Source organism: Populus trichocarpa, chromosome 2, assembly GCF_000002775.5.
Source record: "Populus trichocarpa isolate Nisqually-1 chromosome 2, P.trichocarpa_v4.1, whole genome shotgun sequence".
In the NCBI taxonomy this organism is placed as follows: Eukaryota; Viridiplantae; Streptophyta; class Magnoliopsida; order Malpighiales; family Salicaceae; genus Populus; species Populus trichocarpa.
This window is the reverse complement of record NC_037286.2, coordinates 11,582,240-11,597,620: the sequence shown is the minus strand read 5'-3', so window position 1 is coordinate 11,597,620 and position 15,381 is coordinate 11,582,240. Positions and strand designations below refer to the sequence as shown.

General features: G+C 32.9%; 1 protein-coding gene and 1 pseudogene across 1 annotated transcript; one reads left to right on the top strand and one right to left on the bottom strand.

Annotated features, from left to right (window-relative positions):
* The first annotated feature begins 2,004 nt into the window (after nucleotides 1-2,004).
* On the top strand, nucleotides 2,005-11,498 carry LOC7494028 (MADS-box protein SOC1). Its single transcript, XM_024594341.2, has 10 exons — nucleotides 2,005-2,178; nucleotides 2,358-2,435; nucleotides 2,576-2,673; nucleotides 2,820-3,011; nucleotides 9,047-9,128; nucleotides 9,724-9,785; nucleotides 9,901-10,000; nucleotides 10,095-10,136; nucleotides 10,373-10,414; nucleotides 11,115-11,498. Exons 4-10 carry the CDS (start codon nucleotides 2,830-2,832, stop codon nucleotides 11,268-11,270), a joined length of 666 nt encoding a protein of 221 aa, XP_024450109.1. The 5' UTR covers nucleotides 2,005-2,178; nucleotides 2,358-2,435; nucleotides 2,576-2,673; nucleotides 2,820-2,829; the 3' UTR covers nucleotides 11,271-11,498.
* Nucleotides 11,499-12,224: 726 nt separating this feature from the next.
* LOC18096341 (probable fructokinase-7) lies at nucleotides 12,225-15,014 on the bottom strand (annotated as a pseudogene).
* Between the last annotated feature and the right edge of the window lie 367 nt (nucleotides 15,015-15,381).

Below are 15,381 nucleotides of genomic sequence, written 5' to 3'. Positions count from 1 at the left end.
TTATTCGTAGAGTTTAATGCTTATTTCTTCATTTATTATAATTCCTTGCTATAAAGTCACTAAATTAATCATTAGAGGGTCTCAAACTTCCCCACAAAAGGGATTGTTTTGCAGGAACTGAGACGTTAACCACCAATCCTCTACTCTTCCAGTTTCTAAAAATGAAATATTGACGTGAACGTGTGATCATCCATTATCCAAACACCCAAATCCTATTCCCAAGCTTATTGGATACTAGGAGATCATCAACAAGATAAATATAAATCACCAACTCGGTTTTAACACATGGACTATCCAAGTACTATTTAATTCGGTTATAAACACACATATCCCACAACTCAACTCCATTAATCCACCATAGCTTCGAATCACCAAAGTCCAAAGATATAATATACCAAGCTTCAGACTTTAACAATTTTAAGGATCTAATATTTTGATGGGAAGAATTCCAATGCATCACCAAAATGCATAACTAAATATCTAGTGCAAAAACACCTTGATTTTCAATCAAAACATCAAATTGATTACTAAAATATTCAAAACCCATCTCCACACTAAAATTATAATGCATATTTTCCAAATTTCTACTAACATCAAAGGCCAACATAAAAATAACATCTTGCAAGTTCACATAGGCATTTTAACAAACACAAAAAACCCACAACATCATTCCTTTAACACACACATCTACGAATAACAAAGTGTAAGCAAAATGATACTTTCACATACATAGCTCGGAGATGCCTTAAAGGTTTTTTTTCTTTCTCTCTCACATCTTTTTATTGTAAGTGCGCAGTTGTCTTTGGACGAAGAGTGTGCCCACTCTTGTTAGCAACCTCCCTCGATGTCATTAGATTCGTTTTGTAAAGATCTTTCTGATTGTTTCAGTGATGTCATAATTGAAGTTTTGATGTGCCTCTAGAGTCTTTTGTAATTTCCAAGATCCCATTTAGTACTCATTTCATAACAACCCAAATTTTAATTTTGATTGATAAGAAGCAATAAAAACTCAGATTCAACAAAAACGCAGCCTTATTCTCCATGTATTCATAAATCTAAAGAAGAAAACCAAGATGAAAACGAGGGTATTGAGAAAAAATTCTTTAAACGGGTCTTATTCTTCGTGTATTTATAAATAAAAAAGGAACAATTTTAATTTTGACTGGTAAAGACATAAATTAAGCTTAATGACTTGAAGAAAAAAACCTAACTTGATATCAGAGCACGATTTCTTTCAAAGATCAAATCACGGCTAGTGGAAATCTTGAGGCCTCTAGTATAGAGGAGACCAAATAGGAAAGCATTATGGAACGCATGAAGCAGATCGTCGAAGCAAATTGGAATGCCTAAACCTAACTCGAAATATCTTAAAAAAGATAAGTCAAAGCAATTGGCCCTTGCCAACCCTCTCTCGTCTTGTTTTTTTCTCAGCATCACCAATAATAATACAATTATCAAGTGTTAAATCTAAAATCAACCCTCCATTTTAAAAAAACCCTGTATCAATCTTCAAATTCCAAAAAAAAAAAAAAACCCTTTTCAAAAATCATCTTTGATACCAGGTAGTTAATCAAGATCTAAATAAAGAGAGCTCATCTTTCTCTGATGTTTGATTCACGAGGAAACAAAGAAATGAGTTGTTATTGTCATAGAGAGAGAGAGAGATGAGAAATCAATTTCAATGAATAGTTTTCAATCAATTCATGTTTGTTCTACTATACATGAGGGTATTTTGATTATTTTCTCAAATTAATTTTTTTTGATCTAGTATGTAAATTTTAATTTTTCAAAACTTGATAGGTAAATGTAATTTCAATTAGCAATAATTTCCTCTTATTTTTATATGATAGTAATAACTCTTTAAATTTTGCTACTCTTAATAGGTGGGTTTTGAGGAATTTTGATAAAGATAAAAGATTGATGAATAAGGAAAGGCCTTGGGTTGTTTGTGCGAGGTGTTTGCTGACTCTCTGGGTGGTGACTAAAAAAGGGAATTTGAGTATCCATCAATCACAAAAGAGACTAAAAAATAGTAGCCAGACAAAAATCTTTCCGGTTTGGCCATTACCCACAAACCTCAGGTTTTTACTGTTTAGCAAGTTGCGTTCCTTTTTTGTCACCTTTATTTCTTTCCGGTTGCTCCTCTAGTACAGGCCACTCTGGGTATTTGCCAATTCGGTAAGATTTCCAAATCTCCCCTCATTGACTCCTTTTTTTTCACCTCTCCCGTGCTATATGAATTGGAGAGCATGCCTTGTGGTTTGCCTTGCACATCTTCTTGAGCAAATCGACCGCATCTTTACTTCTCTCAGTAAAAAACTTATTGGCTGTTTTTGGGTATTGCCTTTTATCCTCAGATTTCCTTAGCTGCATCCTTTTCTGGCTTGTAGCATTCTCTTCATGATTAAATATCTCGTGGGTTTTTTGCCTATTCGGTAGGTTTCTCTCATTTTCATTAAGGTTCTGTCTATTCCTTTGGCTTCTTGAAACCATTTTTCAATTGATTACTTCCCTAGCATTTACTCTCTTGCATCCTTGAATCAATCCATCAAGAGTACTGTTGCTTCTTCAACAGGGTTGTCTGGTCGTTGCTTCCAAAGTCCAGATTTTTGTAGTTCTTCCTCCTCGTTACCTAGAAACTAGAAACCCTTTCATCTGGGTGGAGTTTATTTGGTAAGCTTAACTTTTCTCGTTCCCTCTTTGAATCAAATCCTTTTTGCTTCACAAGCTCTATTTTTTTTTTTTTTTTTTGAATTGAAGAAATCTGTAAACTAAGCTAAGTCTTTTCAATATGTATTGGTCTTCACATGCTTGAGAAGGTAAAGAGAAATGGTGAGAGGAAAGACTCAAATGAGGCGCATAGAGAACGCTACAAGCAGGCAAGTCACCTTCTCTAAGCGGAGAAATGGACTGCTGAAGAAGGCTTTTGAACTATCAGTTCTTTGTGATGCTGAGGTCGCTGTTATCGTCTTCTCTCCTAGAGGGAAGCTCTATGAATTTGGAAGCTCAAGGTATCATCTTTTGCACAGCTTTCCTTCCATGGTTTATACATATATATATGTAGAGTTAATTCATGTATCACTCTCTTCTTCTTTTTTTACCAAACCACCCTCCTCTTTCCATGAAAGCTTTTGAGTTCCTGCATTGTTTTTCCTTTTCACTTTCATGTACCATGCTGGTATGGTTCCTGCACCCTAGGGTTCTATATGCAAGATCTCATTAGTGTGCCTCTCTCTCAGAAACAAACAAGTCAGACACGTGTACACATAGTAGCACAGACCTTGATCCTTGCAGGACTTTGGGATTCTCTTGTTATCCTCTTCTACGATCCTAGTGATTCCTTTTCTCATACCTTTTCCTTTCTAATTATTTTTCTCTCTGGGATTTGAAGTTTTTGTGTACGATATAGAGGCATATAGAGTTAGTGAAAATCCGTATTATAAACTCTACTTCTCGTGCATATGGACCTCAAATAAATCTGAATTGTGCAGATAACGGTCTAGGCGCCCAAGTCAGGGTTGAGTGTTTTGGTATACTTGTAGAGATAATATTATGACTGTAGGCTTTCCTGTTGATCAGATTTGGGTACCATGCCTAAGGAATAAAACACTTTAGCAGTTTCACTTCATTACTAACAAAGTGAACAGAGAGTGCTATGAGTTCGTAGATCAACTTGTACCCATATATCCTATAAGTTTTCAAGTTGCAAAAAAAAAAAAATAATATATAGAAAAAAAAAGCATCCAAAGGGGTATTATTTCGGTAATTAGATTAGCGGAACAAAGCCTATGCCAAGTTGAAAATTACCAATTATCGATTAGTCATAGAAAAAAGAAAAAAAAATCATGCAATATTTATGATGCATGCAAACACCTGTTATATGTGGTAGGGTCTCTTGTCCATTAAAAAAAACAGAAGATGTTAGGATCCCTTGTAATAACAATTCGTGATCTCTTATATACATGAAGTAGCATCACTTGTCAGTTCAAAACAAAGAGGTAGCATCCCTTACAGTAGTTGTTGATGGAAGAAACAGCGTATTTAGATTTTATAGTCAATAACAATAAGGTACTTCAATTCTTGAACCAACTTGGATGTATGTTGAAGTTAAGTTTTTCTAGTTTAGCTTGAAATAAACTATCTAGGGATTGTCGAGGAAATTTTTCAAGTGCAGTCTGTCTTAAGAAATTGACGGTATATGTCTCTCTAGTGTGCTTAGAGAAAGAAGGACCTGAGGGTACCATGGATAGACTTTTTCGCAATAATAGTCTTAGAGGCTGCTCAAGTGCAAATGTTCCTAATAAATGTGTACATGAACGTTTCAAATTCTTTTGAAAGAAGATTAGCACGAGCTATTTCTACAGGAAAGGGAAGAAAAAAGGTTGATAATTAGATTCCGTTAGTTGTTTAGTAATTTTTTAATTGAATTTATTACTGGAGATTGGATAATATACCCTGGTTTCTGGTTTTAAGCCGTATTAATCTCTTTGAAGTCGAATTAATAGATTAAAAACGTACAAGTTTGAATTTGGACACTATCCCTCCTGAAGAAAACCTTATCTTGATGCATGAAAACTATCCCCAAAAATACCTTGATCATTACAAAAAGTATATTTTTTTTATTCATTTCAAATATATAACAAGGGTACGGTTCTCGTAATCAACTGATGCTTTCACGTCCGTTGGTTTTCCTTTTAATTTTCTTGCTTGAAAGTATGTTTATGATTCCATAAAAGCGTTATCCTTTTTCTTTTTTCTTTAATTATTTTCTTGTGTAAGTGCTCATAAGTCACATATTAAGTCCTATAGTCATATTGAGAATTTGGTTCGCATTCTATTTTTGCAAGGCTTTGCCGAAGTATCCACATTTGTGGTAATGTAGTGAATTTCCCAAGTTAGAATGTCATCTTAAAGTGATATTAAGTTCATGGAATCGGGGAAATAATATCGTAAGATTATGAATATTTTTGTATTTGGTTTATTTCAGTTTAATTTCCTAAGGAATCTCACATTCTAAAAATGTCGCCTCCCCTAGTTTTAATTCCTTCTATGGAATGGAATTGATTCCATCACTTAATTTATGGAATCCCACTCTTACAAGTACTATAAATTAGATTTAATAGAATAATGAATATATGCTTATTATTTATAATATTATGACAAAAATAATATGAACTTAATTTGTTTTTTCATATGCCTCAATATAAAATGATTTAAAAATAATCAAGGAAAGAAGTAAAATATAATTTTAAATCTCAAGATTTTTTTTTAAAAAAAATCTTATATTTTAATTTTCATAATATCACTGCGTGAGAGCTTTCATGATTTTTCATACAAATAAACTTTCAATTTCAAAAGACTAGATTTCATTATAACACCTGATGACTTGTAGTAAGGGTGTTCCATAGTATTATGCTAGTTACCTTAAGAATTTGTAATAAAAACAAAGTTCATCACAAACATCGAAATACAAGAATATTGAATTCCAGAATCATTTCTCCAATCTCGTTTGATAAAGTCTGCAGTTTACTTTTTTCAATTACCGAAACTTGTTTCTAGTTTTCTAAAAATTGGGCCTTGTTTTAAAAAATATACCTAAAGGAAAATTTGTCATTTAGAATTAGCATATGAAATATAAAAACATATTATTATTATTATTATTATTATTATTATTATTATTATTATTATTATTATTATGACGTGATAATAATTGTAACGAGGTGACAGTGTGAGAAACTAAATCCTAGGAATAATATGTTGAAGGAAATTACCTCATGACAAATAGAAGTGCGATATGGAAAAATCTCGATTTGCCAATAGACGCCTTTTATTGAATTCACCCGACCCGATAGTATCCATTTTATTTTGATAACATAACATCCAGTGCCAAAGTCACTGAATGGATAAGTCGTCAATCCCTAAAACGGACTATGTACCGTACTTTATCTGTTGGGTTACGGGCGAGCATTTTCCAGGGGTTTCTATTGTATCAATCTACTCTCGTGCAATTCCTGTTGAAGACATAGACTCGGGGGTGGTTCTAGGGCAGACGATTTCAAAGCAGACTCCCCTATTCATTATTCATTAAATAGAAAAGATCACCAAGATTTCGTGATTCGCGGCCGAACTTATTCCAATTTAATAAGAGATCTCGGATCGAATCGGTATGTCAATATCGATTCGATCCGAGATCTCTTAAAAAATAATTTTCAATTGATATAATGTTGAATGATAAAATTAAAAGAAAATATTAATTTAAAAAACTATCAAAGTAAATTCAATAAAAAAACAACAAGTAAAAAGACCCAAAATAACGCGAGTTATTTTGAAAATTTACAAAAAATTCTTATAGAAAATAGATAAAAAAAAAATAGATCTTAATCATTAATAATGTAAATACTGAAAGATAAAACTGAAAAATATATGAGCTTAAAAAAAAAAAAAACTAAGCAAACTCAGGTGAATCTTTAAAACCTGAACTAATATTTCAAACTCGCAACTCATGAAGAAACTCAATTCTTAACTAATTTAATATTGAATCAGAAAATCAGAAAAAATATAAAATTTAAAAATTAGCCAAAGAAAATTCAATAAAGAACAATAAACAAAAATACCCGAAATAACCGGTTCATTTTTTAAATTAGTGAGAAATTCAACAAAAAAACAAATAAAAAAAATATCAGAGCCCAGTCTCTAATCAAATAAATGCTGAAGGACGAAATTGAAAAAATATAAGCTTAAAAAAAGAAAGAAAAACCAAGTAAACCCAGACGAACCTCCTAAACTTGAGTTAACTTCTAAAGCTCGCAATCCTTGAAATTCTCATTCAAGAAGTTTAGTTCTCAACTAATTTAATGTTGAAGGATAAAATCAGGAAAAAAATACCAATGTTAAAAAATTTATATAGTAAAAAAAAAATATATCAAAAGAATGAGGATCAAGTTTAATAGGAAAAATAAACTTAAAGAGAATAAAATTGTAAAAAAAGCCAATTTAAGAAAAGATCCCAAATAAAATAAATAGCAATCATAAAAATAAAGACCAAATTTGAAAGATAAAAAAAATAGAAGAGGGGTGAAATTGAAAAAAAATAATCTAATTTTATAGATTATTAAAAAAAAAAGAAATAGTAATAAAAAAGACAAGGATCAAATGTTAAGGAAAAAAAAGAAAAAAAAAAGAAATGGTCATTGATGCCAAACCAAAGCTGTGTTTGGTGCACACATCGCCTCATCGCGAAGTGGACGTCGAGATCTTTTTAATGCCACTATGAAAGGTAGTGTTTGGTGACTGGATGGCTCGACATGCGCGCGAGAGGGCTGCCCTCCTGCTAGTGTAGGTGTGACATGCACCAATAACTTTTTTTTAAAATAATATTTAATAAATACTTAAATACAAAACTTTTCCTTAGTCTCCTTAATATTAACCAAAAAACCATAGGACAACTATGTAATTTTACCGTGTAAAAAAATAAAAAGACTAATCTACCACTTTATAATTTGAAAAAAAGACAATTGTATCATGGTGAAAAGACTACCTTGTTCCTAACGCTTAATTCAAAAGTTTTTTTTGTTCAAGGGTAATTTTGTTATTATACTATTACAATGAATAATATTGCGAGTCTTGGTGAACAATAACTTAGCTAGTAGACTTGTTTTTTTTTTTTTTTTTAATATGATACTTATGGTGGCCATGTTTGATAGTGATTATGGTGAAGAAAATAGAATTAATGATAATTGCTCTAATAACAAGACAGATGATAGCGATGATGAAGTAACAAGGAGAATGGTAATAGCTAGTAATGGCAACCGTATAATCGATTGTAAGAGTATTAGTGGTAAAGAAGGTGGTGATGGTTAGGAATTGAGTCATTTAAAGAGGAGAATAGTCGTAATAGTGTATAGTAATTGTAGTTGTTGTATAGTAGTGGTGCTGGTGTGAGGATGTTGGCATGTAGTAGCATGATTTCAAAGCAAAAAATGAAAAACCAAAACGTAACTTTTTCTTTAAAAATTTGATTTGATATTTAAAATTGTTATTTAAAAAAAAAAAACCATCCTATCTCATTTTTTAAATAAAAAAACTCGAAATAAAAAATCATAATGGTAGCTAGCAACAACTTGAATTTTAGATGCTGAACACGAAGCCATTGAGTTAATCGATAGAAAATTAAATCATAAATTTTATCTCAATTAAGATCAGTAGTATAAAAAATTAATTTGTTACGGATAATCCAAATAAACCACAAAATACCACAGCAAAGTGTATAGATGATTTTGCACTGAAATTTCCTAAGTAACAAATGATTCTATTCCTGCAAAAGAAGCTGAACAGTCTTTGGCATATACCCATGATGATATCCAATTCATTATATAAAACGATTCCAAAACCTCTAAATCACATAGCAATGAATAAAAAAGTGATCAATAGTCTTAGTTTCCATACGAACGTATACCACAAAAATAACAATAAGCATTATCATAAATAATAATTCTTTTGTAGACAAAAAAATCCCCTGGTTTAAAGGTTTTAAGTTAAATACAGGTGAGATGTATTTTTAGAATGGTAGAAGAACTACCAAGTATCACCGAGCCTCCCGTTGAAAAAAAGAGAAATTGAACAATGGAGGTCATCCTTCTTCAAGTATCCAAGTTATTATTTTCCTCCTCATAATTGCAAGAATCTATGCCTCGTCTAATTTTTTTTTAATAGTTTAAATTTGAGATTGTGTTTCTTTTTCATGTTTAAAACATGCAATAAAAAAGAATATGCCTATTTGTTGGAGTTCGATGATCTTTCCACAATCATTGGATTTCAGACTTTGTATTTTTATAATCTAGAGTTTCCCTGTTTTCTTGATACCGTTGTTCTTCAGCCCTTGAGGAAAACTTTCTAACTCCGCCACTAGCTGGCCATAGTTAGAAGCAATACGCATATGTTTTGTTCAGTAGTTGGATCTGTAGAGAGGAGCACTCATTTATTTCGTTTTCATGTTGTTTTGTATAAAAATGCAATATGTATTCATAGCGTTGTTATTGGACTTCAGCGTGCAGGAGACAATTGAACGTTATCAGAGGCATGTGAAAGAAAGCAACACAAACAAGCAGACAAGCGAACTGAACATGGAGGTTATCCTTCCTTTCTCTTCTATCAAACCAGTGATTCTAAGCTTCAGTTTCTATGAAAACCTGCAGATTGTTTTTTATTTATTAAACTGCGAGTCATAAGTGATCAAAACACTCTAAAGAGGCAAGTATATATAAAAAATAACAGCGAGGAATCCGTTATTACATGCACTAGGATACATGGCCCCATGTAAAGGATATTGCTACATCTTGCAGATTCTTTGGTATTTGGTATCTAGTAATAAATAGACAGTGTTATATCTTGCCTTCTTCTTGCCCCCTGTCAAATAAGCAACCAAAGTGATATGAACTTGTCTTGTTCAAAAATGGACTTCTGCATTTTTGAGATAAGAGTTCATTGCATAGAAGAATCTCTAAAAAGGGATATGTATCTTATTGGTTTTGGTTCTATGCTGCTTGCATAGATTTATCCGTTTAGGCATCTTTAAGTGTCAGTCAGCATTTGCACGTTTCTGAACAAAAATATTTAACATCGATTACTTTCCCTTTTCTTCTGCTTTTAGTCTCTTTGGCTGCCAACAAAAACTTTCGGTTTTTCTCCCTTAATTTTCTCATGTATATAAATTTGGAATGGCAGCAACTGAAGGGCGAAGCAGCTAGCATGATAAAGAAGATAGAGATTCTTGAAGTTTCGAAACGGTTCAAAGGATTAGTTTAAACCTTTTGTGCTTATAGTATAGTTTGATGAATTGATTGACTGTTGGAATTAAATATTATACGTAAATGTTTGAAAATTAATTTTAAAATGCTTCAGAAAGCTACTGGGAGAATGTTTGGGATCGTGCACTGTTGAAGAACTGCAACAAATCGAACAACAGTTAGAGAGGAGTGTAAGCACCATCCGAGCTAGAAAGGTTTGGCCATAAACATCATTACCACTTTGTTTTTGCTTCAAGTCTTATTCAGCTGATAACCTAGCTAACATTCTCGTTCTTTGCCTATGTTCAGAATCAGGTTTTCAGAGAACAGATTGAGCAACTAAAACAAAAGGTATATAATCACTTCATTTTTATGCCAAGAACTAGTGAAAAAAGAATTCAAAGGCTGTGGAGAAGTTGAATTTCTGTGAATCCAAATTATGTTTCAGTAAGGGTACTTGGCATCTTTTCTTCTCTTCCCCGAAGAATTCCTTGCAAACATATATGGTGACGTAGTAAATAAGATTTTTTGAAGAGTGTTCTGCAAATTGCTAACTTTATGTTCCATGTCCTATACGTATGTTTCAGGAGAAGCAACTGACAGCTGAAAATGCAAGGCTGTCTAACAAGGTGAAAAAATTTATACTTGTAGTCGCTACTATTATTTTTTGGCCATGAACTTCAATTATTTCTCATTTTGCTGTCATCGTCATCAGCAGTTGCATGTCTTATTACCCTTTCTCGGTAGCTTTAACTAAACCGTTATCTCTAATCTAGTTGTTGTTGGGCTATATTGGTTTCGATGTTGAATGCATATCTAATTATTTCTAACAATTCTAGGATGGAGAAGAATTTGAACTTCATGGAAGTTTTGAAAAAATTCGATTTGCTGGCATAACCTTACTCTTTTATCATGGAATTTCATTTGAGAGACTACGTTCTTGCCTGGAACCATGACCATCCTCCACATGAAAATGATTTGGAAAATCTCACTTTGAGAAACAAGCTCCTTTATGAAAAAGAAAAGGAGTCAAATTGTATTCGTCACATTTCCATCAATTCAACCCAATTGGATTGAATTATAAATAATAAAGTGTTTACCTACAGCGTAAACTCGTCATACTTTGTTTACAATTTAGTCCAATTAATTTGAATCGACAACTTGTAACAAATACAGGTAAATTCTACGAAATTTTTTCCTCCGGAAATTGTTTGCCAAATTAATTAGCACAAACTCAGGGGTTTCATTGGGGGGTTGATCTTCTTTTTCAAAGTATTTATAAACAACAAACTTGTTTATATGCCAATATATATAATTTTTCCTTTTCAGTCTGGCGTCCAGCCATGGCGAGTACTCTCAAGGGAACAGAGAGAGAATTTACCCTGTGAAGAACAGAGAGATAGCAGTTCAATTTCGGATGTGGAGACCGAATTGTTCATTGGACTACCAGAAACAAGAACAAGGCGCCTCCCTCTAAGAAACTAGTGGTGAACGCCATCTCTTATTGTGAGACCAACCTTCTCATATTCATAAATATTCATAGACTTTAACTGTATTGCATTTGCGCAAGCAACAACCACGGCAATATTATTATTCTAAGAGCAATTTATATGCTGTCTGTTAAAAAAGCTACCAGCCTACCATGAAGGAGATTAACTAAAATTGTAAACTGATACATATATTTATTGCATATCATTAGACTTTCTCTGTGCATTTTTCTGCCGCCGATTTTCTTCAAATATGTTCACTAACGGGTGTAGATGCCCATTAGACATCATGATCATTATTGTGTCTGCATTTTGTTCAAACATATTTGGTTACTTGATGGGATGATGATACTCATCCCTCAGGCACTTCATTCTTGTAGTAATTAACATTTGATTCTGGGCATTTTAGGACAATTAAATCATTTTGTTAACAGAACTAGTACGAGGAATAGGAAATATATAGATGTAGCTCCTAAAGGGAGGATTGTCCAGCATGAAATTAAAAAAAAAAAATTGTGCATATAAACTAAAACACACCCGTACGCATGCGCCAACATATATGAAATATGATCGAATTCTATAGCTTTCTTGACAAGTTATGGGAACCGAAGCTATTCTACCGAGGACATGGCAATGGCTAACATGTGTGCCATGCTTGCATAAACAATATAATAATATTGTAGTGAAAGCTGTTTTTTCTTGAAAATATATTAAAATAATTTTTTTTCAAATTCTTTTTATTTTGTATATTTATACATCAAAATAATTCCGAAAACACTAAAACCTTTCCATGACAAATGTATTTTTGAAACGCAACATGCAAGGTGGGTTTGGAATATTTCAAACTGGTGTATTAATGTTTGCATTTAGAACCAATTGGAAGGGTTTAAGTTCTTCAAAACAGCCTACTTGTAAGTTATAACCTACTTACATAGAATTTTTACAGTTAGATCTAGGTCTGCAGCAAAGATATTCTGTCTTCTACCCACACAAAGGAATCACCAGCACCAGTTGTATGAACAGCATGGACTTTAATACCAGAAACCTAGCCCTTGAATTCCAGCATGAAGTTCCGAAAAGAAGTAATTAATTAGTTCGTGCAGCTAGGCATAAAGAAAAGGAACTGAATGTCGTTCTGCTTGGACTAAACATGTTGTGAAATTAATTTACACGGTCTCCTGAAGCAAAAGTAAACACCCCGCTGACACTATTTCCGAGAATCAAGAGTTTGAGACCAAATGAGAGCGTAAATTATCCTTAACATCGGCGTAAATTCTAACCTTTGTATAGTATCTGCAGCCATCTGCGCCTTCAGTGACAAGCAAAGCCTAAAATTGGGGTGGAAAAACTTCTCTAACACTACATTGTCGTCCTGCGGATCAGCACCTTCAGTCAAGAATTCAATTTCCTCCTCTCACTTATCTGCAAATTTAAATGAGCACGGTTCCACTATATTATTCACTTTCATGATATGAAAGATGATATTTCATATCGAAATCTCAAATTGTTCAAACATGCACGTTTATAATGTCAGCTTCATTCCATATGCTCACGATTCCTTTACGCAGCTTCTTCAGATGGCCATAGTGGCAGTCTCAAATTTGGGTCATAACAGAGGAGACAACCAGCCTTCTTATTAGCAATGTCCAAGGCAGCAAGATGAGATGACTTACAAGGCTCCTCAATCAAACTAATTTTAAGAAAGATAGCAGGTCTCGAGTTCGAGTCAGGGCGTGCACCTCTTATAATAGCCTGAGACAACCCAGGTTTTACTCGTTCACCTGAGCCCACAAAGTGCGCTTTCCGGGGGTAGGGTTTCCTCGAATAAAAAAAAAAAAAATTAAGAAAGAGCAAATGGTTTATCAACTTATACAGGCTAACAGCCTATAGCAGCAAGACCTGCAAGATACTGAAGTGATAAATTGTGACCCTTGGGTTTAAGCAACATGCCAAAATCAACATAACAATTTAAGAAAGATTGACAACAAAAGCTTGTCTAAAATCCCAGAACAATTACTGGATCAACAATCTTGAAAATTCCTGTTTCCAATATGCTTCTACAAGGAAACTTAACGCCTTTTTTTTTTTTTTCAAGTTCTGTTCTTGAACAAGCATATCAGCACTGTGGTTGCGGAAAACATGAATTCACGCTCACCCTCAGCTCTCAGCTTCACGAATGCCAGTGCAGTCCTTGCATTCGGATCAAAACGCATGCCAGAGTTGTCGACACTATTTTGTTTCAAAACATCAGCTAGCATGTAGCCAAATTCGTCATCACCAACCTGATAAGCAGATGGCTGAGAACTTGGTGCTTAAATATATTGAAAACAAGAAGGATTTAAAAGGCCACGGTAAATGAAAAGAAGAAAATCAAACTCATTGAATAATTAGTGAAACGGATGATACGTCAGACAATTTCAATTAAAATTTCGACTCATAATTCTATTCTATACAATTGTTGGACTTTAGGGTGCATCAATATGTTGGAAGAAAGATAAATGTGGTATAAGATAAAACCATTAATGCAAAGTTAAAAAACTTCAGAACAAGAAGAAGATGGAGAGGAAAGTATACTTTTATTAAGTGTTTTTCTCTAAGCTTTTTTAGTTATTCTCTATTCTTTTGTACTACTTAATAATACTACATCACAAGCTTTTTATAGGTATAAAATTCTAAACAATCAAGGAATTAAACTCTAATACAAAGAAATTCTAATTTGAACAAAAATTGTAGTTTGCCGACTGAACCGGTGGACCGATTCTCAACCGGTGGACCGGTACCTCTATTCTTCAAAAAAACCAGAAATCAAGTTTAATTTTCAACACTCCTTCTTAAACTTGATCCCTTCATAACTCCCAACATCTCTCTCATTTTGATAAAAACATCATTTTTTAATGGCTTTGTGAAGATATCCACAACTTGGTATTGTGTCTTCATATACTTGACTTCAACTTTCTTGTTTGTAATGCAATCTTTTAGATAATGAAATCTTGTATCAATAAGCTTACTTTTGTCATGAAAACTGGATTTTTAGCTAAAATAATGGTTGATGAGTTGTCCATATAAATTTTCATAGGTTCTCTTCTGGCATTCACAATTCTTTCAATAATATTCTTAGTCACATGGAATGATAAACACATGATATAGTAGCTACATATTCAGCTTCACATGTTGACAAAGTGACTATAGATTACTTATTTGAACTTTATGTTAATGTTGTGTCTCTCATGTAGAAAACAAAATCGGTAGTGCTCTTTCTATCATCCATATCTCAAACCCAATTATTATCATTATAACCTATAAGTTCAAAGCTATTAGAATAATCATAGAACAAACCAAAATCAATTGTACCTTTGATATACTCAAGAATTCGCTTTAATGCTTTGAAGTGTGTCATAGTTGGTGTCTTCATAAATCTACTCACAAGTCTTACTCCAAAAAGAATATATGGATGAGTACATGTCAAATATCTCAAACTCCCAACAAAGCTCTTGAATGTTGTAGAGTTTATCTTCTCTCATTCATCATTATTTGACATCTTTACTCCACACTCAACCATAGTATTTACTCTTGCACAATTCTCCATCTTGAACTTCTCGAGAACCTCCTTTGCAAACTTCTCTTTATTCACAAAGATTATATCTTTTCCTTGTTTGATCTCAATCTCTAAGTAGTAGGACATGAGATCAATATTCATCATCTCAAACTCCTTAATCATTGGTTGCTTGAAGTTTCCAAACATCTTTGTTATGACTACCTTTTAAATTATAGCTCCTTTAGTGTTAAGTAATGTCAAAGTATAATTTTGATATTAATCTCATACCCCTTCTCCAACAATTGTCATAAGATCAATATATTGCTTTTCATTGTTGGTATATAATAGATATCACCAATAAATTGATGAGTTCCATCTTTCAACTTCATCAAAATCATACATTTTCCTTTGATTGCAACCTTTGAATGATCCTTAAAGGTGACAGTATCTCTAATTGCTTCATCAAACTCCATGAATTTGTCTTTGTCTCCACACACTACCACAATCTTTATATTTATCGACGGAATTTTCTGTCGGTATTTGTACTATCATTCCATTGGTAATTAATTTACTA

What these genes read in the sequence shown, in the direction of transcription:
- LOC7494028 (XM_024594341.2), top strand. Translation starts at nt 2,830, where the DNA reads ATGGTGAGAGGAAAGACTCAAATGAGGCGCATAGAGAACGCTACAAGC. An exon ending in CAAGCGAACTGAACATGGAG is followed by an intron (nt 9,129 to 9,723) that starts GTTATCCTTCCT and finishes TTGGAATGGCAG; the next exon opens with CAACTGAAGGGCGAAGCAGC. An exon ending in GCACCATCCGAGCTAGAAAG is followed by an intron (nt 10,001 to 10,094) that starts GTTTGGCCATAA and finishes GCCTATGTTCAG; the next exon opens with AATCAGGTTTTCAGAGAACA.